General features: G+C 34.7%; 2 protein-coding genes across 4 annotated transcripts; both read left to right on the forward strand.

The window, feature by feature from the left end:
- Positions 1-3,624: 3,624 nt before the first annotated feature.
- LOC138314843 (monocarboxylate transporter 5-like) lies at positions 3,625-12,674 on the forward strand. Of its 2 annotated transcripts, none has more exons than XM_069255426.1 (7): positions 3,625-3,932; positions 4,216-4,314; positions 7,363-7,506; positions 7,984-8,127; positions 9,221-10,236; positions 10,924-11,110; positions 11,646-11,775. In XM_069255426.1, exons 2-6 carry the CDS (start codon positions 4,254-4,256, stop codon positions 11,104-11,106), a joined length of 1,548 nt encoding a protein of 515 aa, XP_069111527.1. In that variant the 5' UTR covers positions 3,625-3,932; positions 4,216-4,253; the 3' UTR covers positions 11,107-11,110; positions 11,646-11,775. The 2 variants fall into 2 exon arrangements, with proteins under 2 accessions (XP_069111527.1, XP_069111526.1); XM_069255425.1 differs by having other exon boundaries at positions 3,640-3,932; positions 10,924-11,083; positions 11,646-12,674.
- A 1,996-nt stretch (positions 12,675-14,670) lies between these two features.
- On the forward strand, positions 14,671-21,935 carry LOC138314844 (monocarboxylate transporter 12-B-like). Of its 2 annotated transcripts, XM_069255427.1 has the most exons (7): positions 14,671-14,758; positions 14,907-14,926; positions 15,142-15,239; positions 15,644-15,787; positions 16,567-16,710; positions 17,046-17,924; positions 18,100-21,935. In XM_069255427.1, the coding sequence occupies exons 3-7, from the start codon at positions 15,173-15,175 to the stop codon at positions 18,354-18,356; spliced, it is 1,491 nt and encodes a 496-aa protein (XP_069111528.1). In that variant the 5' UTR covers positions 14,671-14,758; positions 14,907-14,926; positions 15,142-15,172; the 3' UTR covers positions 18,357-21,935. The 2 variants fall into 2 exon arrangements, with proteins under 2 accessions (XP_069111528.1, XP_069111529.1); XM_069255428.1 differs by lacking the exon at positions 14,907-14,926.
- The last annotated feature ends 3,141 nt before the right edge of the window (positions 21,936-25,076 follow it).

The following is a 25,076-nucleotide window of genomic DNA, read 5'->3' on the forward strand; positions in this document are numbered from 1 at the left end:
CAAATGATCAACAGAAAGACTCATTTAATGAATGCTTTATGTCAAATATGACAGGCAAACAAATCCGCATAATAAAAACCTGCCAATAATTGCCTAATACGATGCTAATTTTATGTCATTATTAATAACAGCATATAATGCTTTTACAGCTCCTCTGTTATCGTCCGAAACAATATGAAATAAACAGCAAGTTTTTTTTGTTAGACATCATTGCCAGACGTTAATTGCTTAGGTACATGTGTACATCAGAAAATTAACATTTCATACATGACCTCTAGAAATAATTGACATCGCTTAACCCACGCCCTCTCCCCTCTGCAGCCCCCCCACCCCCCACTCCAAAAAAAAAAAAAAAAAAAAAAAAAAACCGTAGATGAATTGCGTGGAAAATACCAAAGATATTCCTTTCTTCACATTAACTCAAGTGAAAGATGACCATAAAATACTAGAAAAGGAATATCCGAAAGCGTTATGAAAAATTTATTTATATATAAATATCCTGCAACGTGATGAAAATAGTGACAAGCTCCGGATATCGTTACTTTTGTTCTATCACATGTGTACACACAACACCACATCCGTGACCGCACGTGATCACGTGGGACATACATATGTCGGTAGTGATGCTACAAACCACAAAAATAAGGTGAATATCTATTTCACAGAAATTTCATTGATTAAGTATAAAGTTATTATCATTTAAGTAATAATGCAATTTGATTTACAAATCGGTCCGTCAAGGCTTTAAGGATTGATGTCTGCTTTGGAGCAGGTGTGTGCCCAGATAATAAAGGAGAAAAGAACAAAAAACACTCGGAAATGAAACAATAGTTATTGCCGAAGTTTTCATAAAACTATTTTAAGTAACCTGCAAAATGTGTTACAAGAAATAAAATCTAAAATATATTATATATCTACTTTTTTGATGCATTGATATCTAGCAGCCACAAAGGACGCAGCATCACAGGTAATCATTTCCCCAACGAAGTTGATAATGCTCTTCCAAACTATATAAGCGTAGCTCTAGACCTGTGCAATGGGGTATTAAAAAAGAATTACCCAGACATCGAGATATAAGATACAATTTACTGTTCTTTCACCACAGTAAAAGCGTCACTAATTCCAGATTCCAAAACTGATGATGTCAAATTTTTCTACAACAATAAAAATTTTCTGTAATGGTTCTCATCAAATCTGCTTTTTGTAATATGTTTGGTAAAAGTTGAATAACGACTCAGTTCAATCATGGTTATTTCTATTTATAGATTCAAATATGTCCAATATGTAGAAAAGTTTTATGGTGCCGGGCCAAGGTATTGCTTCTTCATTTTTCATATAATGCGAAGAAGAGTCCTTTTGCACATTTTTCGTACTTTAGAAAATTTTCCGCTGCGAGGCACATTTCCTAAAACGTTCAAGCACATAACAAACCTTTAATAAATAATAAAAAATACACACACAAAATGTTAAAAATCAGGCTCGAGAGATGGTGGGGGGATAGACAATCTTGAGGATCTTTGCCCCTTCCTACGCCACTGCAGTGTGTCGGGATTGCAAACATTACACGCCGTCATATACAACTTGCCGTAAAAACCGTATCAAAGCTTGACAAATGACAAAACCATGTCAATGTGCGCAAAACTTGACCGTGTCCAATTTCCGTGACGGTCATTTACTTACTGTAACGTTTTGTTGCGTTCTAATATATCTTTACACTCTGTCGTGGCAATTTTTTTTTCACAATTGAAACATCTGGCACGGTAGTCATGGCCGCTCGCGTTTGTCTGTCACGTCCTCCCGCGTTGTCTCACGTTGTCTCAAGGTCAATCTGTATGTTAACGGTGACCTGAAACGTCATCATAATGTAAACCTAGCATAAGAAGCATCGGTATTGAATTTCACTAAAATGATAAGGAAACATTTGGCACAATGCTGTTATGATGAAAAGTAAGGTACATGTAATTAAAGATTCTCCACCGCCGACAGAGCATAAATGGTGTTAAATCGTGTATATATATGTCTAATTAACACAAAAAAATAATTCAAAATTATTTATTTTGCTTTCGGTGCATGCGCAATCAGTACTGCATTACAAATAGGACATAGTGCCACGAATTTTTTTCGGGATGCAATTAATTATTTTTAATATTTTTATCTTGAAGTAAAATTAGAAGCTAATTCTTTTCCATGGTGGTAATGGTGTAAATTAAGGGAACTTTTATTAGTGAAGAAAAATACTAAATCGTCTGCTCTTGTTCTTGATAGACTAAAATTACCATTTGTCAGCGGTGGAGCATCTTTAAGTATACTGATACTGTAAACGTGAATATATTGGCGAGTGTTTTATTTTGCGGTTTGTTGTTATGTTCGCGGTAAATACGCCTGGTGATGATTTGTAACATACCTGATACTTTCATACACAAATGTTACGGGCGAGGAACGTTTTCGCTCTAAGCTACTTCAGGTTTACAATTGATGTTATGAATAATGTCTTTATTTTATATGTGATATTTACAATTATATTGTGAAGTTCTTAGATAATAGTTGCATATCATTCAAATAGTTTGCAGCTTTCATGAATTAGTCAAAACTTGTTTTAGAGATTATGGCGTCAATCCAAGGAACTATGCCATTATAATTATTGTAAACAATGCTTGTGTTACGGACATGTCTCTCAAAAACACGTGCAGGATCACACATGTTACCGGATGTACGTGATTTATATAAATATTTGTTTCTCTGAAACAAATGATTCAATATTATTTCTCGATATCCGCACAGTAACAATAATGTAAACAAATCATGGTGTTAGATAAGCATGTCCGGAATGAAAATCCGGGTCTCTGAGAAGCATTTGATATCATATCGTAAAAGAGATGTTTCCGTTACGATATCTTATCAAGGGTTATCTCACCTTGAAAATGTCACAACTGACAGGTCAATAACATTTCTGAATTGTAAAAATTAAGTTAAATTATATTTGTTTGAAACGAAAACCACACGAAAGACAGAACACTTGTGATTAATGACTGCCATGCTCACATTTCACCCAAACACTTTGGAAATCACAGCTGTAGTCATCAACACATCAGGAACTACTTTGTCGTATCTCCAAGTAACAAGAATATAGCAAGCAATGTAACGATACTTGTATATCAAAACTTAACCGGATCTGGATTCATGTCTATGAATAATGGGGCTAAAGGCTGAAAAAGGTACACTGTAAATTACACACACAAAAAAAACCCCAAAAAAACCCTGGGGAATTCAGAATTCACTGTTTTTTCATCAGATTTCTTTTCTGTTGATTTAAATCAAATTTGAATTATATATTGACCGATAGGATTGTAATAAGTACTTAAAACAATAACTGGTTTTTCTCTTCTTACAATAAAAAACGGACGACTTTCTTTGCAAAATTCCAATAAAATATTACCCTTTCACATTTTCGTACATTTACTCTAATATAACCTATAAATCAAATAACCAGAAACGGAGCATGAACGAATGTAGGAAGAAAACCATAATGTATTTTCTTTAATTCATTTTGAAAGCAAAACCATCAAAAAATTTTTTTTTTTTATTATCAGAACAACAAAAAGTTCCATTATTTTCATTTGATTGATTATTTACTTAATATGTATCCTTTATTTTTCTATATCTTTTTCATCAATCCTGTTTCATTTCACATGTTACATCACCGTCTTCCCTAATACTGATACTTATCCCTTTAAGCTTCTCTTTATCTAACCGCGAACCTTTTTGGACTAAAAGATTTACACCGTAAGAAGTATGAACCCTACGTCTATTTTTAGAACATGATGACACGTTAAGGCATATAAATACCAGTGCACGCAGGCATTACCAGTGACATTGGACATCGCTCTGTCTGGGACCGTCTGCTCTGATCTCGGAGCAGATAGCTTTGTTTCGTATGTATTTTTATTATTTAAAACACTTACTGTATTCAATTACTGCTGTTTGAATGCATATTGGTTATCATATATTTGTTCTTATTAAACGTTACAGCCCAGTTTTGACCATGGGTTTGCTAAAGATTTAGTGAAAATTGTATATTTTATATCGTACAATAAACACGAACACTTATATGATATAGACCTGGTAGGTCAAATTATTTAATTTGATTTTGATAATCAAAATATAATCACTTGAAGAGAAAATTATCTCAGTACAAACTGTCTTTGTTTTTCGTAGATATATGACGCGTTATTGACCAGTGACCACTACTAGCAATGACTGTGGTACAGAACCCAGTTACCATGGACGCTGGATACGCGTGGGTGATTTTATTTGGTAAGCAAACTTATTGTTATCATTTTAATGTTATTATTTCAATTTTATTTTTATATTATTGTAATAAAATTGATATAATTTAAGACGAATCATTAAATTCGTTATATTACATAGACCAAGATAAAATGAATGTCTTAAATTATTTAAATATTTCACTAATTTTTCTTTGAGTTGCATATTCTATTATATACATATTTTATTTATACAGAATAATCTATTTTATATGTCCATTGTTAATATGTCAATTTGCATTCACAATACTCAAGAATGCAGTTTGAGAGCAAAAAGTGTATTTTATTTCACATGAACTGAACACGAAACATATGTTTTGTAGAAAAAATTATAAAATGTCCTTTGTTGTATTAATATGCGTATTAAGGCCTCTCCGAACATCTTACATATTTGTACATGTTTAAGTTGAGTCAAGAGTATAAAGGAGGTTCAAAAACTAATATAATATATTTCATTTGAAAAATAATACGAATAAAGAGGAAATCGCGAAAAGTAATAAACAAAAAGAATTGATGTAAACTTTTTTTTATGTGCGATTCAATTTCACGTATTTTGTGGAGCATTAACAACCGCGAAAATTAAGCAGAGGGAAAATGGTTTAACACATGTACAGCAGAACTATACAAATCTGCATCATGAAAATGATTTAACACATGTACAGCAGAATTATACAAATCTGCATCATGAAAATGGTTTAACACATGTACAGCAGAACTATACAAATCTGCATCATGAAAATGATTTAACACACGTACAGCAGAATTATACAAATCTGCATCATGAAAATGGTTTGACACGTGTACAGCAGAACTATACAAATCTGCATCATGAAAATGATTTAACACACGTACAGCAGAATTATACAAATCTGCATCATGAAAATGGTTTAACACACGTACAGCAGAACTATACAAATCTGCATCATGAAAATGGTTTAACACGTGTACAGCAGAACTATACAAATCTGAATCACGAAAATGGTTTAACACACGTACAGCAGAATTATACAAATCTGCATCATGAAAATGGTTTAACACACGTACAGCAGAATTATACAAATCTGCATCACGAAAATGGTTTAACACACGTACAGCAGAATTATACAAATCTGCATCACGAAAATGGTTTAACACACGTACAGCAGAACTATACAAATCTGATTCGAGAAAATAGTTTTACATACGTAGAGCAGAACTATACAAACCCTATAACTATATGAATAGGTGTTAGAATAGGAAAACATTTGTTATAAAAACGCAACAATAAGTAAGGGTACGGAAGTGTGTTCTTGTTATGACTGGTCTAGCGTAACTGGTCAAATGGCGGTAATAATTTGAACATTTCATTTTTATCGTGGAACGTCCATGTTCTTATTTTGTGTTGTTGCTATGACAACTCTGTGTAAAGTGGAGGAGATCCCGGAAAGTCTGTCTAGATATGTTTTTATCACCTTTCGTGATACACATTGATGGCTTTATATTTATAAAATGATAAAAACCCCATAAATTAAGCATTAATTGTGACAGTGACCTTGTCAACTAAGTAGACATCTTGACAACAGCTGTGTTATCAAATATAATGACAACTTATGACTGCTACAACCTGATATCTAGGTACATGTATATTAACTATCAACATATTCGGCTCATATTAGAATTTTCCCATCGATATGTAAAATAATGGAAATAACATAACGGCTCTCTATAAAACCATAGATAATTCAAAATTGATCTTTGGAAGATAAGAAAATAAAACCAAATTAATTAATTTCTAGCTCTAGATAAAAATAGCTACTCTATCTAAAGTGAGGCAAGTAAGCAGCTTCTGCTATATAACCCTTAGTGATGATAGATCAAATACATTCATCACGTAATAGAACACACATAAATTCATGGCTATAACGTAACAATTTACATTCCCCGTCAAGGTCGTGTAGGATATCTGCAATATGTATATAACGAACTTAGCTTATAACGAAGTAATTATGATGGTCGCCTGAGGTTCGTTATAACCGTGTTTTACTCTACATCGTTAAGCTTTATTTTATTTGGTCCACAATGACAGCACTGTTAATAGTATTAGAGTAAATAATGTCAAAAAATTCAATTATTCAAATTGCCATCTACATATTTATAAAATTATTAAATTGAGTTTTATTCACAGCATAAAGTTTTCAAATAACAACGCTGCATGGTTTTCAGGTTTTATGTACTTACATAGCATATACTTACATATCATCGGCGTGCAATTTTCCGTTTGCTGCTTCCTTGACCCCAAACACAATGTCATATAAGGCCGCTGGAAGATGTGTCGTTCAACTTCCGCTTGAGGTTAGGTTAATGTCAAATTCCTGGATTAAATGGAAGAGTATTTATAGCAATAGTTATCGTACATTGTCTGGGTGATGTTTTCGCTTCGATCAAAAGCTCCTTGTAAACCTACACGTGTTACGTGTGTCTGCCGAATGTGGATAACTCGTGTAGCTATAACATGTATAGCCCACGCCTTAACCTGACGATTAGAAAGAATTTGAAATGTCAGTTAGAAGAATCACCTCTATATTATTCCTTAATATATGAAATACATGTAAATTTTTGTGCCTACAATATGATGTATTACGGCATTTTACTAAAAATATTTTCGTAATCGATCCAAATCGTTCGTTTAGTCCGAAATCAATTCTGGAACAACTTCTAGAATAATGAATAAAGCAGCTCAAACTATCCTATATCTATATGCTGAAGATGTAGTTCAATATGATATTAATAGTCGGCAAACTGATCTGATTTTACATACAATTAAGTTGTCAACTGTCCCTTGTCGCTTTGATGAAGGTTTCCTCATGTGAATTGACCTCAATTTTGGCTGCTTTTTCAGGTCTATGTTGGTGATTTTGCTGTGTATAATATCCAGACAAATTTTCTTTTTGTTTCAAGCCTTACAAAGTACAGCGTTTTAACCTGTTACGTTATATATAAGTAATATGATAAAGAGACTACATTACATAAAGTAAAAGACCATTTCTTTTTTGTTCAGCTTGCTCCAGTATCTACGTTGTTATGTCAGGAATGGCTAAAGCCTTCGGGATCCTTTACACAGAATTGATCCTTGAGTTCGATACTGGGGCAGGAAGTACGGCCTGGATAGGGAGTGTGATGATGTTCCTCTTCTTTGGACTCGGTAAGTTCTATATTAATTACCTTGCTGTTGTCTTCCTCCTTGTTGGTAAGCTGTCTCACTTTCAGCAACACTTCATGTGTTCGCTGTCTGGAATTTTACAGACAAATAATCGTCCCGTTACAATTATGAGCGGATTTCTACATAACATCATTGTTTGTTACCTATAACACAGTTAACAAAGTAACACAAAGGTAAAGAATTGCAAAGAAATCATAATCCTCTGGAAAAAGCGGATCACGGAAATAGTATCGTCTAATAGTCCCATTGTGTGATTGCCAACATCCACCTTATACCTAGGCCAAATAAGAGAAACTACTCCATACAAAATGAGAATCATTAATAAACTGCAGGAGATCCACAAGACGTACAGAAAACTTAGAGACAATTGTTTATGAATCAAAATTTCATCGCATATCTAAATTGACAATAGCGCCATGTGCATGTGATATATCATGTTTCTGATGTATTCTCACAAAGGTCCAGTGTCTAACAGATTGGCAGAGCGATTCACTTTCAGAAAGGTGATCATTGTTGGTGGGTTCCTGACTTCTCTGGGACATTTCCTAAGCGCTTTTGTCCCTAGAATGGAATGGATGTATCTAACCATTGGCGTTATAGCCGGTAAGTAATCATGAGTGCTCGTGATGTATACTTATATCATAATATTTCTTTTCGTTTTATTACTTCAGAAGAAATTAAGTTTTTATGTGTTATATTATAATGCTCACAGTTTTTCTCAGAATGTTTAAGTGTTATTGTCGCTTCTTCAGTCTTTCCGGAAAGTGATAATGATTGACGGGTACACATTTCTGACCAAGACAAGTTATTTATCTCATCTGGCGTCTGAAATGTGGATCAGTCGTAAGATTTTACAAAATGCCATCCTTATCTTATTTGCGATCCAAGCTAATTCAAGATAGTTTATCCCCACAAATTAATATTATTTCTCTATTAAAATACTTTTAAACATTTTTTCAAGCTGGAAAGCCTGTTTATGTAATGATATGGTTACACAACCAGTGACCATTTTAATTGGTGACGTTTCGATGACTAGTTCAACAGGTATTAGGCAAAGAGTAGTGGGGCAAGTCATCTCGGCCCATTACAATGCTATAGCATGGTGTTGTATACTCAGCAGTGCCGAAATCGACATTGAAAATCGATCTCCGACGTTCGTTTCAAAGACTTCTCGTACATTTTACCCATTTGATTAAAGTGACAGAGTACACACGGTACTAGTCATCGAAAAGTCATGCACAGAATTTTCAGAGTTATATAACAATATCATTGCATTGTAATTTGTTACATAACTCTGAAATCCGAAAATGTTGATGGATGTTTCATAATTTTCTTTGAAATGGAAATCACGAAATTTAGTAGCCACAAAAGAAAGTCAGTTTACAGCAGTAATAAAATGGATCACGGTACAGTTCTTTATAATTGATTGCTCATTAGGCGGCCGCGATGGCCGAGTGGTTAAGATGTCTCGACATATAACCACTAGCCCTTCACCTCTGGGTCGCGAGTTCGAAACCCACCTAGGGAAGTTGCCAGGTACTGACCGCTGGTCGGTGGTTTTTCTCCGGGTACTCCGGCTTTGCTTCACCAGCAAACCTGGCACGTCCTTACATGACCCTGGCTGTTAAAATTACGTTAATCTAATAAAGCCAAACCCGATTGCTCATTACCTAATGTATCTGATTTTGATTTCCAGGTAGCGGTTGCGGGTTTGTATTTGCACCAAGTACGACCATCATAAGTTTCTACTTTGAGAAGAGACGAGCGATGGCGCTCGGCGTAGTTCTGGCTGGCGCTGGACTGGGAAGTGTTGTATATCCTTATTTCTATAGGATCATCCTAGATAGTTTTGGGCTTAGGACGTCCCTTATTATTGTAAGTGGTGTTCTGATGTATGTGCCATTTGTGGCCTTGCTGTTACGGGAACCTGCTCAACTCATGAACAAGAGATGTGAACAATTGAAGGACGATAACTGCTGTTGCGAAAATCAGAACAAAGTAAAAGCATTGAATAAGTCATCGTTGACGTATACCACAGAAACACACAATGATTATGACGAAATAACAAAAAGTCCGGAACAAACTATTCCTAACAGCAACGGAATTCGAACGATAACGTATGCACCTAAAGCTCATCAAGACGACACTTCAATAAATCATGTGCTGAATTCAAAAAACAGTACCTTACGAGGAAATCCGAACGATCAGGCAAACAACAATACCTTACGAGGAAATCCGAACGATCATGCAAACAACAGTACTTTACGAGGAAATCCGAACGATCAGGGAAACAACAGTACCTTACGAACAAATCCGAACGATCAGGCAAACCAGGACACGCGAAATGACAATAACATGCGGGGAAGAAATGAAATAGAAAATGACCGACGTTCATGTTTCTCTATGTTCGATTTCACATTATTCCGGATTCCAAAGTTTACGATGTATGTTTTGGCGTTTAGTTTGAACATTTTAGGATATGGCGGTAATTTTACCGCCTTCCCATCATACATTATGGAGGTTGGATACCAGAAGGACGAGGTAGCAGTTGCCATGTCAATTATCGGTGCCACAGAGGTACTCGCACGGCCATTCTTTGGCTGGTTCGCTGATTTGAAATTGTTGAGTGTCAAAAACATATTGATATTTTCAGCAATTATCAGTGGCATCGCAGCGATTTTGCTGCCATTGTGGGACTCCTACGAGATAATGGTAAGTTGGTGGACTAGAATGTAATTAGAAGGGGGATGATACGTATTTTGTAGTGAATGTGATGGTGAAAGGAAAATGCTTTATAACTGTACCTTTTCACTTACCTAAATCTTTGACTTGGTTTAAGATGCTTCGGACCAACAAATACATTTAATTTCCTTCTGTTACCCCATAACACCTCATATTCCCGTAGAAATTTCACAAACCAATAAGACTTGTTTACAGAGAGTAGATTTATTTTTTGTAAAGTCTCGTCTTCGAGATTTTTTTCTATTTTTTTTTAAAGTTCAAATAAAACATAAGGGGTTGTTCGCTTTAGTATTTTACATACAGAATAAAAATACAGAAGAGCACTAGTGATTCCTGTTTTCAACAATGCAAGAATATCCTATCATGACTTGAAATCAAAACATCACTAATTTTGATTGAAGGGCTTAATAGTTTTGGAAAATAAAATACTAATAAATAGACAGGAAACCTATTTGTAAAAGTTCTTCTCATGCCATATGTAGAATAAAAACAGTGTATTCATAAACCATATAAGTAAAAAAGTGGAAATAAGAATAAGGTTATACACTTTTAATTAAAAAGAAGAACAAATCAATAAAAATAAATTGATTTCATGTAAAAAACACAATTGTTTAAAAGCATGAAGTTACTTTACTTTCTCCTTTGTACTATTTTTAGCTCGTGTATGCTGTGGTGGTTGGCACGTTCCCAGGAGCCTTCTGGAGCCTAATGGCTGTCGCCATGTTAGAGAGCGTCAACCTCGATAAACTGACAAGGGCCATGGGGCTCCTGTCTCTCTTTATGGCTTTCGGCATGGTTCTCAGTCAGCCATTAGCAGGTAGGACCTATGGGATTCATTGAAAATGTACGTACCACGTGATACGGTTTGTGCGGGAATTATGTTTCTATAGGTGATGGAGTGACGTTCACATATGATATTCCCTACTAACGTCATTTCACCGGGAATGTAACAAAGAGCTACGTTCCATCACCACTGGGGGTGATAGTACCGTACACACGTAATCCGGTCTAACGTGGTACATGAATTAGTACCATGAATTAGTTCCGTGAATTAGTACCATTGTCACTTCAAAGTATATCTTCAAGTATATTTTCTAGATTAGAATATTCTTTATATCCTTTACCACCCGTTTCAAACCTGAGACACTATCATTTGAAATAAAGAATTCTGCAATTTTATAGAGTTTAGATCTCGTTTTGTATGTATGTTAAACCCAACATACAGTTTCGATGGTAATGAATTGTTCATGGTTCTCATTTCGAACTTAGTCTGACTTAAGGCCAGAATAAGTAATTCTTCGTTTTTATTCACACATCAATTCGAGTATATTCGATTTGAAATAAATCTGGATTTTAAAATTCAATGTTCCACTCTTCAGGTTGGTTAAAGGATGTGACAGGGACCTGGAATTTATCCTTCCGCATCATTGGAATGTTTGTATCTATTGCCGGTCTCGTTGTGATAGCGGAACCTATGTTCCATCGTGTGTGGAAACACTTTACTCCAGAGCTACAGCTAAAGGCATCCTGTGACACTGATATTGAAGTGACAATTGATCAAACGACGGAGAGTGTTTCTGATAGCCTGACACATGGTGTAGTGTCACAGAGAAACGATTCGACAACCAACTGTACAGATACTGTTTACATTATCCCTACCTCTAAGGCCACGTATTTATGATACCGTTGTTGTTATACTGTGTGTGTAATATTATACAATTATAGCATTTTGATGAGGTCGATGTATGTTTTTATTGGCCAAAGTAAAATTATCGACCGAGGACGTAGTCCGAGGGATCACAAAATGTTGCAAAACCCTCGGCAAGCCTCGGGTTTTACTACATTTTGTGACCCTCGGGTAGAATATACCTATCCTTCATATCCACATATAAAAGAGTCTTATAGTGTTAGGTCCATGAGTTGGTTTTTTTCATGAACCTACTTTATTGCCATATAATACAGCATATAACTCAAAAGTAATGTCTCATCCTTCCAAGACACGATTCAAATTGAAAATGAAATGGACAATTTTACAATATCCTGTATAATGAACAACATTTTATAAACATCACAAAGATAAAGTCATCAACTTATCGATTCTGCATGAAAACAATGTCAATGTAAACATGGCTTAAAGTTTGCATTTAGATGTGATATTTAACATTGACAATTACTAGTCAAACAGTGTTGATAGCGATAGGATAACCTAGTATAGGCATAAATACATATACATCAGTAACATGTACAACTATATATTCGTATCTAGTAAGCTACCTTTTGATTTGCTGAAACAAGCTTCACTTAAAGAAATATGCTGTTTATTATCAAATTCGTTTCGCACTGTTATATGATCCTGGATCCGCTGACATGTTTTGTTTATAACACAATAAAGTTTATTGTTTACCATGTGATTATACTGTTTCATTTACTCTCCTCTTTTCAATGTGGAATTTTTTCGACTTAAAAAACACCATACTGGGTGTTACATGTTGGTATTAGCTATTAGAATCATATCATTATACACACGTGTATCCATACATGCAATTCATATATTAAAATGTAATTTCCAATATTAAGTCATAAAATACACATCATTCAACATATAAGTAAATTTGAAATACTGACTTTTCGCATTTTGATTTTCCCCCATTATATTACAAGACTCTCTCCGCATCTTCCTAATTATTCGCATAATGTAAACAATCGGGGAAGTTTAATTTTTATTCAATATCAAATTGTTATTAGAAATTATTTTCCAGTTGAGCTTGTCATGAGTTTTATAAGAGTGATCTCCCTTCCATCGTTAACATGCCCTGCCCCTCTGCCACTGTGAATGTTCTTTATATGATTTTTAACACAATTCGATAGCAACAAAATACAAATAATAGATATCTATAATGTTGACTGAACCATGTTGGATATTGTAGAACAAACGATTGATTAGCACATGCATAAAGGTGTTCAGTGTTTCGTCCATTTTTTCGGCCTCACTTAGCATTTACGTTCAAAGGCAGATGAGTTGACAAACGTAAAATTTTGTTGGTTAGTTTATCGGCCTTAACGTCCTATTAACATCTGAAGTCATATAAGGACGCCATCCACTGCATTGCGTTACGTATGTTTTGGGAGGCTGGGGTATACTCAAATTGTGTGACCTTGTATTAGCGGAATTTCCGGAGGCTTGGGCGTACTCCGATTGTGTGTGTCTTTGTAATATCGGAATTAATGTCCTTGTGATAGTGCTATCTCAGTGAAGCATGTCGACAAAAATACCAAACAACACACACCATCCTATCACATTATACTAGCAATGGGCAAATCAGTCGTCCCTCTCTATTTATGCTAAGCTCTAAGCAGCAGCTGAAACTACCACAGAATAAAGACTATGTTGATTCTCGGCAGGGGACAGACCCCAGAGCCTCCCTTACTAGGGCGAAGTCTCAATTTGTGTGAGGCGGGTCAAGGTAGAGGAAGAGTAGAATTTAAAGATTATATCCCAAATTTAGTCGCCATTTACGATCATGCAATGGGGCAGTAGGTACAATTCTAACTCCCTAAAATTTAAGTTTGATAACGATAAATACAAAAAACCTTAGCACACATATTCGATTTCGTTGGAGTTTGAATGTTTTGAAAAGCTTATTTTCAAAGTTTATCATATAAATCAGTGCGTTCATGTGTATATGGTGATTTCACTATTTAGAAGACATATCTATAGATAACGAATTATCTGAGTTTGTTTGTTTGATTGATTAAATTATTGTCCTAATAACAGCTAGGGTCATTTAAGGATGGCTTACCATGTATGCGGTGTGTTACGTGCTCGTGTGTTTTGGGAGACTGCGATACAAGAATTATCTGAAACCCAAACCATCGATGGACGGCTTTAAAACTGGGTTAATTAAAACGAATAAAAAGTCGCTATAACTTTAACAAATTGAAAGAGCTTCTTATGTTCAGATATAAGACTTATCCGTTAGCATACAAATGAACGCAATTGTTTTAAACGGAACGCCATCCTATTGACCCTATTTTGTTTTATTTTATTTTGATAAATCGCCATGTCAAAAATTTCGTAAGACAGAGTTCTCTACAGCACAGCTATCTTATTTCTTGCTATCTCTACAAGTACAACCGGCCTTGAGGTAATGCCAGTCAACCTTGCAGTTACAATGCTCCTAATATTATTTTCACAAACATGATGAAATAGGTGAAGTCTTGGTAAAAAACGAATATGTGTATATAATCAGCATATCGATATTATGATCATGGGGTGATGTTGAAATGGGAAATCGTGCTTTAGCATAAATTGGTGGTCATTAGTTATAAAATGTGGATTACAAATTCACATCTGGGTCACTACTAAAGCATGGTACTAACGTGAAAGTTGAGCATTAAGTGATCATCCATATCAATGACCATCTCGGCATAATTCAGTTTTTAATCATAAGCCAGTATACAATCAGACATTTCACTTACACCAACACAGCAGGTAATGCATATCTTAATTATCTAGAACTTCAATAATCGCAAGTTATGATAATAACTATTTTATAATGGAAAAAGCATTGGAATGAATATATATCCATTCTGATCACTATCATCAACAGTCTGTAGGTATGTCTTTGTCTGTGTTTCAGCTACATGCAATAAACAACAGGTAAGTCAGTTGACGGTTAAGAATGTCATTGTTAATTGACATTGGTTGAGGATTTCCATAGTTGTTTATAACCACGAAAAGTCCTGGAGAGAAAGAGTCAAACGAGAGATTTTCAAACAATATTCATGCAATAATGATGTATCATGCAGAAGTTTTTTTTAAATGATCGTTTAATTTCAAGTTGTCTACAAATATACCACGTGATTCTGTTTCAGTGACGTGAATTGATTCCGTGAGACTGTAAAAATGTCCTCTCCACAACCAAACAAAGACACAACTTTAGATTCTGGGTATTCATGGATTGTCCTCATTGGTATGTTTTAAGCGAATTTATGGTTCTCCATCAATTCAACATTATATGTTTTCTTAATATAAACAATCATATTTAAGCAGAATGAATTGAAATGGATTTTAAAACCCCACGGTTCCAGGCAATGCTTGAATAAAAACACCGTTATAGCAGTACGAGTACCAGGTAACAGTGTCAATGCCTGGTATTCGGGTATTATATCATGAGTATCGTTTTACTCTCGATATCAATAATTCCAGTATCGATGCCTCATGAATATAGCAATAACCAAAATGACTTTTGTTTAACTAAAACTAGACTCTGTGCAAACAAAACAACGCAGGAAACTTTTCTGATTTTGTTGTTATTTCATTCAGATTGACAGGCAAGATTTATCCACGTTGACTATGTTGAATTTCCTTTTCAAGCTTCATCCGGTATATATATGCTCCTGGGTGGGACTGCAAAGGCGTATAGCGTTCTCTACACAGAATTTCTCTTGTACTACGGCACCGGATCCGGAAATACAGCTTGGATAGGGAGCGTCAATTCATTTTTATTTTTCGCTATGGGTAAGGAAGCAACATATACATGTTTGTATACGTTTCAAGCATGCTGAAGGCTGCATATTACATATCAACAAAACAGTCGAACTATTGCATCACAATGCGTAGGGAATGATGAAACTGCTTTGAATGGTAATTTGACGGATGAGATGTGTTCTTAGGTACCCCTCGTAACCTCCCTTAACACACTAACTATATACATACATAACACATGCAGTAGACGCGGTCCTTTGATAGACTTTTAAGGTATATAAACCGAAATTTTAAGTGGTATCATTGCGTATCCCGATTTGTAGAAAAATGAAATAAAAATATGAAATATCTATTATCGAAATAACATTGATTGTTTCCGAAATAACGCCCCCTTTATCATTTACATTGTTTCAAAGTTTGTATGAGTAATCTAACATTATCCTGTGTTATGACAGGAGGTCTATATATGCTTCCGATAGTATTACATGTAATCGCATTTTCATTAATATTCAGATATGTATATACACACCTCAACAAACATATTGAATGAATAAGGCAAATCTTCACAGAGGGTGGCATAGTAATTTTCAATTCAACAACTAATGAAACGGAAATATAATACTTGACAAAACATGGCAAATTAGTATGAAACTAAAATTTAAGGTGGTGTCACAAAGTAACATCGCAAAAAATGATATTGGAAATGTCTTCCAAACAAACGTTGGACCAGTTTTGCGTAGAATCGGCAACATATTCTTTTAAGCGATTGTCTTTCTTCTTTTCTATTAATAGTATGTTTCCGTCTTTTTCAGGCCCTTTAGCTAACCGTCTTTCTGAAGTATTCACCTTCCGGCGAGTGGTATTTTTAGGTGGTCTATTGAATGGGATTGGGGTCTTCATAAGCTCTTTTATGCCTTCTATGGAGCTTAACTATATAACTATTGGCTTAATTGCCGGTATGTACACTTCTAAATAACTTTACAATGAGAAGTGATTCATCAATGGGTCCTTCTCTTCTTCCGTGCATGTAGCTTAATTATAATGGATTTTAAAGTACTGGAACACATCACGTATCAATTTCGAAGGTGGAAAACTGTTTACGATGTTATTCATGTGATCTTTGCATTTTTTAAAACCTACGGTTCTCATGTATGTCAACAAAAGAAATAAAATATCAATAAACAAATTCTACCTATTTATTTTAACATTTGTTATGAAATCGAGTTACATTTAATATTATTATACATTTGCTTATACATCTTTCCCGATTTAAAACCCTTTTGTATTCAAGGTGTTGGTGGAGGATTGGCTTTTACTCCGGCTAATACAATCGTCAGCTTTTACTTTGAGAAGAGACGGGCTTTGGCCAATAGCATCATGATTTCTACAGCTGGACTTGGCAGCTTCATGTTTCCATATTTATACAGGTTCCTTATAGACAGATATGGCATCCATGGGGCACTCATGATCATTGGAGGACTGTTAACCAACAATTGTGTCTTCGCTCTGCTTCTTCGACAACCTTCTCAAATTATCAACAAGGTTCGACAATCAACAACAAACGCCGTAATGAACGAGATCCATGAAGGAAAGGGAAGTCATAGAGACGACAACACAAACACGGAGAGATTGTTGGAAAACACCGAAACAAAAGTCGAAAAGGAAAACGCGAAGATTCGTCCAACGTTATCGATTTCAAACTTATTTAATTTTTCCTTGTTTCGAAATCAGAGATTCGCTATGTACGCCATGGCTTACACTGTAAATACGTTTGCGTATATTGGAGTCTTCACTGCACTTTCAGCACACATTATATCGCTAGGGTTGGGCAAACAGAAGGTCGTCATCGCTCTGTCGATAACAGGAGGAATGGAGATCATCAGCAAACTGTTCTTCGGGTGGATAATAGATACCAAAGTAGTGAGTGTGAAGAAGCTTCTCCTTATAACGTTTGTGGTGAGTGCTGTAGCAACTCTCGCTGTACCGCTGTTTGACAACTTTATTGCACTAGCGGTGTATGCTGGGATCGTCGGTATTTTTCCCGGAAGTTATTTCACTTTAATGGCGGTAGTCTTGCTGCAGTGTATTCCTCTCACAGATCTGACGAGTGGGTTTGGCCTGATGTGTTTATGTTTATCTTTTGGTGCCGTCCTTTGTCAACCTATAGCAGGTAAGTATACCCAAGGTTAATGAGCAATACCTAAGAAACGCTGATCGTATATTTGCAAAGTACCCGATCAATCTATCATTATAATTGTCGATTTTCTATGTATTGCTACATTTTGGTAAATGTTTCTATCATATACATGTATATTTCGATTTAAAAGAAGACCCTTTTTTGACAGGCTGGATTGAAGACGCCACTGGAACATGGGATGCCTCCTTCTGGTTCCTGGGCGGTATGTCATGTCTCGCTACCATAATAGTTCTTTCTGAACCACTATTTGTCAAATATTGGTTTCTAAGAAACAAACAAAAAAACCATGGCAATACAAAATTACCGGAAATGACGTCAGACTTGAAGGATTCTGGAACGCTTGACAGAAGATACAGCCTCGACCTTGTATCACAGCCAGAAAAAGTCTTAAATACAGCGTTATGAGTTAAGTTAATAAATGTTCCAATGCTTGATACGTGTATGCAATGTTGGGCATATAACCAATAACTAAAAGAGAGGGAAATATTCTTAGTTCAAAACTGATTTTTAGCATCAGATTTAATTTGTATTCGAAATTCGAACATTTTCAGACCATTACGTGAAAAGATATGGATTTTGTTCAAGGGAGGCTACTCCCGCAAGATTGATTGTTCTAGAATGGTCAACAACGATAACTAGAGACGTTTTGGATTGTTTTTTTTAGTAATGAGAAATACAGATCGAAATTAGCATTAGATGTGGTATAAATAGATGACATATGACTGAAAACATGTAGCGGAATACATAAACCTATATTTGTATGCATTTGCATTTTAAAATAATAATAAGGCAATAAAATGTAATAGAAAAAATTAAGTAAAATGTTCACCATTCAGCTGTCAGGTCGAAGAAAAAAATATGAAAATGGCAACCGTACCTTAAAGGTATATACCTAAACGGAAACTACGCTATACAATGTATGTATCAAAATGTAACTGTAAAACATAGATAATTTTGTTGAGTGTCAAGAGTTATTAGTTTTCTGATAATACTACACTAGTCATTATTTCAACAGCATTTTTAAATAGATGAATGAAATGTGAATTTCCATAACGCGGGTCCTCTTCGTTTCGCGGCGTCCTCCCAATTATCGCGTGGTAATTGACAATCACTACATGACGCGGCAATACAGCAAAAACAACCGTCATTGTAACAATGATTTACACGTGGAATTTATTATTTGTCAAATTTTTAGCGATTAATTTGAAAAATAAAATCGTTTTATTTACGGTAAGAAAGCAACCCTTATTGTAAAGCATAATTATTACTTAAATCAGTTTGATAACGATCGCGTTCTTATAACTACAATTAGAGAATCTTACAAAAGATATAAATCAGAGGTATTCATAAACAGCTGTATTTTTCCATTCCCCGGTTGTCTCTAATAAAAGTGCAATTCCGAAAACAACAAGGATATGTTTTAGATAATCCGTGTGTTATACGCAAAAGGTCACAGATACAATGTATACACATCCATAATCATAGGAGAGATTTTTTTCTCATTTGTGCAATTACAGCAATTAAGGGACATAAATTAAAAAAAATATATATAATAATAATAACGGGAAGTTTTTTTTTGTTTTTTTTTTGTTTTTTGTTTTTTGTTGTTTTTTTTTGCGTGTTTTTTTTTTTTAATTTTTTTTTTTTATTTCGATGTTACACAAATACCATCACATTTGACATTTTAATAATGAATGTGAGCTTTTTGCCTGGCACAGATATTTTTATGAGAAATATTGATTATACAGAATCATATCATACATGATGGTTTTGTCCTCAAATTTATTATCTCAAAAGGGTCTTGATATCGATCGTTTGTATCGAATTACGTTTGAACAGTGACACTATCCTTTTTATAGATGTAACATTTTAAGGTAATTTGTTACGTGCGCCACGTGCGGTGACTTTGGCTCGTGACAAAAAGTTTACTAGGTCACCGGAAGACAACATGCATCATCGGTACAATTATGGCCCAAATAATTGCCACAGCGTTTCTCATAAATTACATCAACATGCCAAGGAGGCAGGCTACAACTAGCCTGTAATGTCACCCAACATATCATCTGTTTGACTGTTTGACTGAGTACTGTCATTACATTAAGGGGAAAACCGAACGGGGGAAAGCCGAGTGATACCAAGGATATAATTAAAGCAGTAGAAAAGATTCAACATTGATATCACAATGTGCCTCGTATCTTACAACAGTTTAATAATGGAAAATTGCATTCATCCACTAAAACAATTTCATTTTAAATACGAATTTCAAGGACATTGACTGAAAGCTATTTGACAAATTACTGTAAACCCCGTTTTGTTCGCGAGATATACATTTCACGTAACACCAATAATAAGTATTTCGCAAATAATTGGATAAACGTATATTCCGTCTTTGCATATTACGGAGTTAGCTCCCTTGCGGGTAGACATCCATTGTGACGTCATTATTTGTGGGCTTAATTCACGTCGTTTTCCATGAAAGGTATGACGATACGCTCGCAAACACATGACGTCACAATCAATATTCGTATTGGCAGATAACTCAGTAATATGCAAATACAGAATATGTATACAGATTGTCAGGAAGAGCTTTTAAATGCGAATGTATATTCGCGAATATGGTGAAGAAAAAAACCCTGACGCGAAATATAATATCTTTTACTCAAAAGTAAAGTGGATTGAAATAGGAGATCTGGACGTTGTATCTCAGATTCACCACCATCACCATTGATACAGAGACCCGGGCGTTCTGGGGACAGGCAGACAGAACAAAGACGTCCTCAAAATGACAAAGCATACATGCAATCACCATATGCATTTAGGTAGCATTAATAGCCTTTAAATGGCTTAAGTTTGAATATTGGCAAAGGTCAAAATAAATGAAAACCAAAACAAAAGATGGTTCACGTCTTTTGATAATTATGATATAGTAAGAATAAAGAATAAATTCTACAAGCTTTTTGTCTTATGTGAGCTTCATTAGAAATGCTGCATGTTTGATATCATCTTACGTACTACATACTCATGTTGCATTACCATGTAAGGCATTCCTGATATCACAATCCATCCCTAGACAATGTCATACCTTACCTGATGGCTTTACCTGCGACAACATAGGAGACTTGTACTTTGTTCTTCATAAAAAGAATCTAATAACGGTACACTGTATGGTTTTGAAGTTAGGCGACGCTCTCTGAGATCTTCAAAAGAAATTCATATAGGTTTGTGATTGGTCAGTTGTTTTCTCTCCAAAACTTGCTTCATCTGATTATGATGATGACCTCTGCAATGTCGAGTACGAATTTAAGTAGAAGGCAGAGAACAAAGGCGCAAAATTCGTTTTATAACCATATGACATTTGTTATAAATATTACGTTATGCTTGATAAACGAAACCAAAATATCGATAAGACTGTAACCATGCTACTACACCGGGTTTCTTTATCAGTCATAGGTTATGATCATATTTTAATTCATTATGATATCTCTAACATGAATATTCTTCAAATCGCTGAGCTTTTATAAACCTCCAACTTAATACGATATGTTAAGGCAAATTGATTATGTTACAGTCTTATTCAATTTGAGAATAAAAAATAGTCAGCGTTTCGTTTCTGGTTTACAAGAACCTTCCAATCATGCCACCTGTTATTGAGTTGCAAAGGACGTTTCTAGAAAATTACGTAATATCGATGTATTTCTCTAAACGAGATGAATTATCTAATCATTCTGTTTGTGTTTAGTTAAAATTGATTAAAATGTCGCTTAATTATTTTTTTTTAATTTTTTTTTCATGTAGAAGATTTTATAAGAAGTAAAAAAATCACTAAGATCGAAATGCCAGGTAACGACAAATGAATAATTATTGATTGTTTCTACAGGATACAGATAAAGCACGTTCATTTATCTTTTCATTGACAACATCAGTCTCTTATCTGTTAAACATGCTTTAGAAGTAATTAAATTCTCCTTTCCCTGATAACGTCGCGTGGTTCTTGTCACTTCCTCGTACCTTTTACGATATCCGGGTCACAGCGTTGGACAGCCATCAAACATTTCAGCTATAGCTTATCGCGGGCGAGTTGGCATACTCCATGGAGAACCAGAACCAGTGAATCTAACGAGTTTGCACTGGAATCATATTTATATAAAATGTTGCCAAGTAAGTTTTTCTCAACAAATGCAAATGTAAAATATGATAAGTGTTTTCGAAATGTTTAATCCTTGGCCACAGATATAGGCCAATCCTTCAGAGATAACTGGTTGTTTTAGTTTCTGGAATTTGTGGAAATGCCAGGAACCTTGAAGAGGGATTTTTGTCACACAACAACTATGTATGTGCGTCAATCCAGTAACAGAAAACTGTGGCATTCCAGCTTAAAGCCAAAATACATTTTAAATATTCCTGAACTCCTACATGTTGGAAATCCTTGGTTATCAATTTACCTGATACATTTACATAATTTTAAAGTTTAGAGGAGCTTTTTCCAGTGCGTTGCTATTTTCAATGTTGTTCATGAATATCGGTGATAACTACAAACAAACGATTGTATATAGTCATAGAGTAGATGCGAATGACTATATGCCAAGTAACGGTAAACCACATTATGTTCTCGTATTCTGTATTTGCATTTTTCAGAGTTATCTGCCCTTACACGTAGGTATTAATTGTACCGTCATACGTTTGCGAGCTGGCCTAACGTTTAAGTTTTCAGAGAAAACGACATGAGCTTCATTCACAAAACTATGACGTCACATTGGGTACCTTCCATAGATGACGGAATACTATACTCCGCGTCATTGGTATTTTGCACGTAATCGTAAATACTTAAATTATTTAAAGACCCGCTACCTTTCCGGAACAAAATTTAAAGGTCTCTTAAAAACATTAATAACATAAGAAAATACATATTGATGGCCTAAGATGTGGTAACAACACCAAACATATGCAAGATTTTCTGCGTACTTTATATATGATAACTGTAGAGATTCAATTCGCTATTTTGCTGTCTGCCGAAGTGATAGTCACTTACCGGGCGGTATTTAGGACGACGGCTGGAAACATAAGACGACCCGCGTTATGAAAATTAACATCTAATTTATTTTAATTAAATTGATCAGAAGATGATGGTACGTGTAGCATTAACGGTAAGATCATAACTTTTGTGACTCTACAAAATTATCGATCTCGTTTTACATTCCCATTTTAAAATTTAAAAGCCGTTTCAGAAAGGTAGTGGGCCTTTAATATTTTATTTGTGAAATATTAGGATTAGCGTTCAAGCTATTTCACGAAAATTAGGTGATTTATGACATCAAGTAATTATTGAGTCCAGAGATTGATTACTTAGAATTTGTACAGATCCATAACATTACTTTATATATCATTAGTTTATTCTTTTCAATTTACTATAAGGATAAACTAATGATCAAGCCTTTCATTATTCACATTTTAAACATGTTTGTGACTACCCTGCTGTTGATATGTCCCTATTGTAATACGCCAGTATTCAAATGCATGCGTCGTGTAATATGTAGAGTAATTCGAAAGTGCTGGTTCATCTGAATGTTTTGAATATTTGTTCCTTTGTACAATATCTATACAGCTATAGTTCATTTTTTATTTCAACAACTTTTATTACCATAACTGAAAGGATTTGACATCAGGCAAAACCCATATATGCCATATCCACTCAAATAGATTCTATCTTATTTATTTTTTAAATTATCTGTACGATAAAAAGTGCTATAATAAACAAACCTATTTGTATTGGTTTTAATATAATCGATATATTGATGAACCAAATTATATAAAAATCCCAACCCAATGAGTACGAAAAAAAGCAGATCCGACTTATCTGGTTAATATGTCAATGCAATATCTAAGTAGCACGTGCTCATTTTGTGACTACAGTACATCAGATCAAACACGTCGACGAGTTGCTTGTGGATGTATATAACAAATTTGTGAGCTGACAGGACGAAGCTTGCACAAAACAGAGATGCTGCTAGTTAAAAGAGAAGGGCGGAATTTGACCTTATGATCTTTCGACATCACTTAATTCCTACATGAACATATCTTACGCGTTAATGTGGTATAAATAGCGAATTAGTTTCTGGTTAATTCCACTATTACAGGCTGTGTACTGGCGTTGATATACACAGCTGAGATAAAGCCTTCACTGACTTTGGTATACCATACCTGTCACTTCTCACCGAAAAATGGACAGTAGAAATGTAGGCCGAACGTCAACATCAATAAACTGATTTACTTGTACCAGCAATGTGTTACTCAGCTGCTCTCTAGTAATACATGTGGCGAAAAGGCTGCACCGAGTCATGTTTTTACACCGCGATCGTGCTATCTGTCATGTACGCCTGTTTAATTGAGACCATCTGAGAAGAGTCCAGTAAATGGTAGTCATATTCCCATAAGCAGTCACACATGGAAACTTTAAATTAATAAAATGTTCAATGTAGAAAAAAACCAACGACACTTTAAAGCACACAATAACAGAAAAATATTGATAAATGATCATAGAACTATAATTTCTAAAATGCAATATGAAAAATTTGGTGCATTACGCATTTTCTTCTGTTTTTGCAGATTAAATTTGGGAATTGAAATACAATCATACTTGATCAAAAGTTGACGTATGTATTAAAATATTGAAGTACGTTATTGTCAACACAATAGCTAATTTTGAGAACAAAGATGTGTAATAGAAAAAAAACCCAGACCATTAAAACTATTTAATTAACCACTTAACACAGCATTATAGCGCATCTTAAATCATGTTATTGGATGGAAATAATATTCTTCCGAGACTACACATAGAAATGAAATATGTGACAGATTATATAGACTTCTTAATGTAAAACAGCCCATATCAACAATTACGTTTAGACCAATTCGAAAGAACAATTGTTTTGTTTGAATAGTACTTCACCGAACAAACTTGAATGTCCTTGTTGAACTGAAGTATAAAATGAGCCAGGTCTGTTTGTATTTATGGTTAACATAGATGAAAACTTAAGTTTAGTGTTGTAAATGATTATTTTATGTAAGTCACCATAAACAATAAAACAATAGCGTGCCACCTTGCGTTCCAAGCACATCAACCAAGGG

The sequence above is a fragment of the Argopecten irradians genome, chromosome 2 (assembly GCF_041381155.1).
Source record: "Argopecten irradians isolate NY chromosome 2, Ai_NY, whole genome shotgun sequence".
Classification (NCBI taxonomy): Eukaryota; Metazoa; Mollusca; class Bivalvia; order Pectinida; family Pectinidae; genus Argopecten; species Argopecten irradians.

Excerpts from the sequence above, each read along its gene's own strand:
- LOC138314843 (XM_069255425.1), top strand. The coding sequence starts at position 4,254 with ATGACTGTGGTACAGAACCCAGTTACCATGGACGCTGGATACGCGTGG. Across the intron at positions 7,507-7,983 it reads GTTCCTCTTCTTTGGACTCG|GTCCAGTGTCTAACAGATTG; the intron begins GTAAGTTCTATA and ends ATTCTCACAAAG. Across the intron at positions 10,237-10,923 it reads GGGACTCCTACGAGATAATG|CTCGTGTATGCTGTGGTGGT; the intron begins GTAAGTTGGTGG and ends TACTATTTTTAG.
- LOC138314844 (XM_069255427.1), top strand. The coding sequence starts at position 15,173 with ATGTCCTCTCCACAACCAAACAAAGACACAACTTTAGATTCTGGGTAT. Across the intron at positions 15,240-15,643 it reads TTCATGGATTGTCCTCATTG|CTTCATCCGGTATATATATG; the intron begins GTATGTTTTAAG and ends TTCCTTTTCAAG. Across the intron at positions 17,925-18,099 it reads CCTTTGTCAACCTATAGCAG|GCTGGATTGAAGACGCCACT; the intron begins GTAAGTATACCC and ends CTTTTTTGACAG.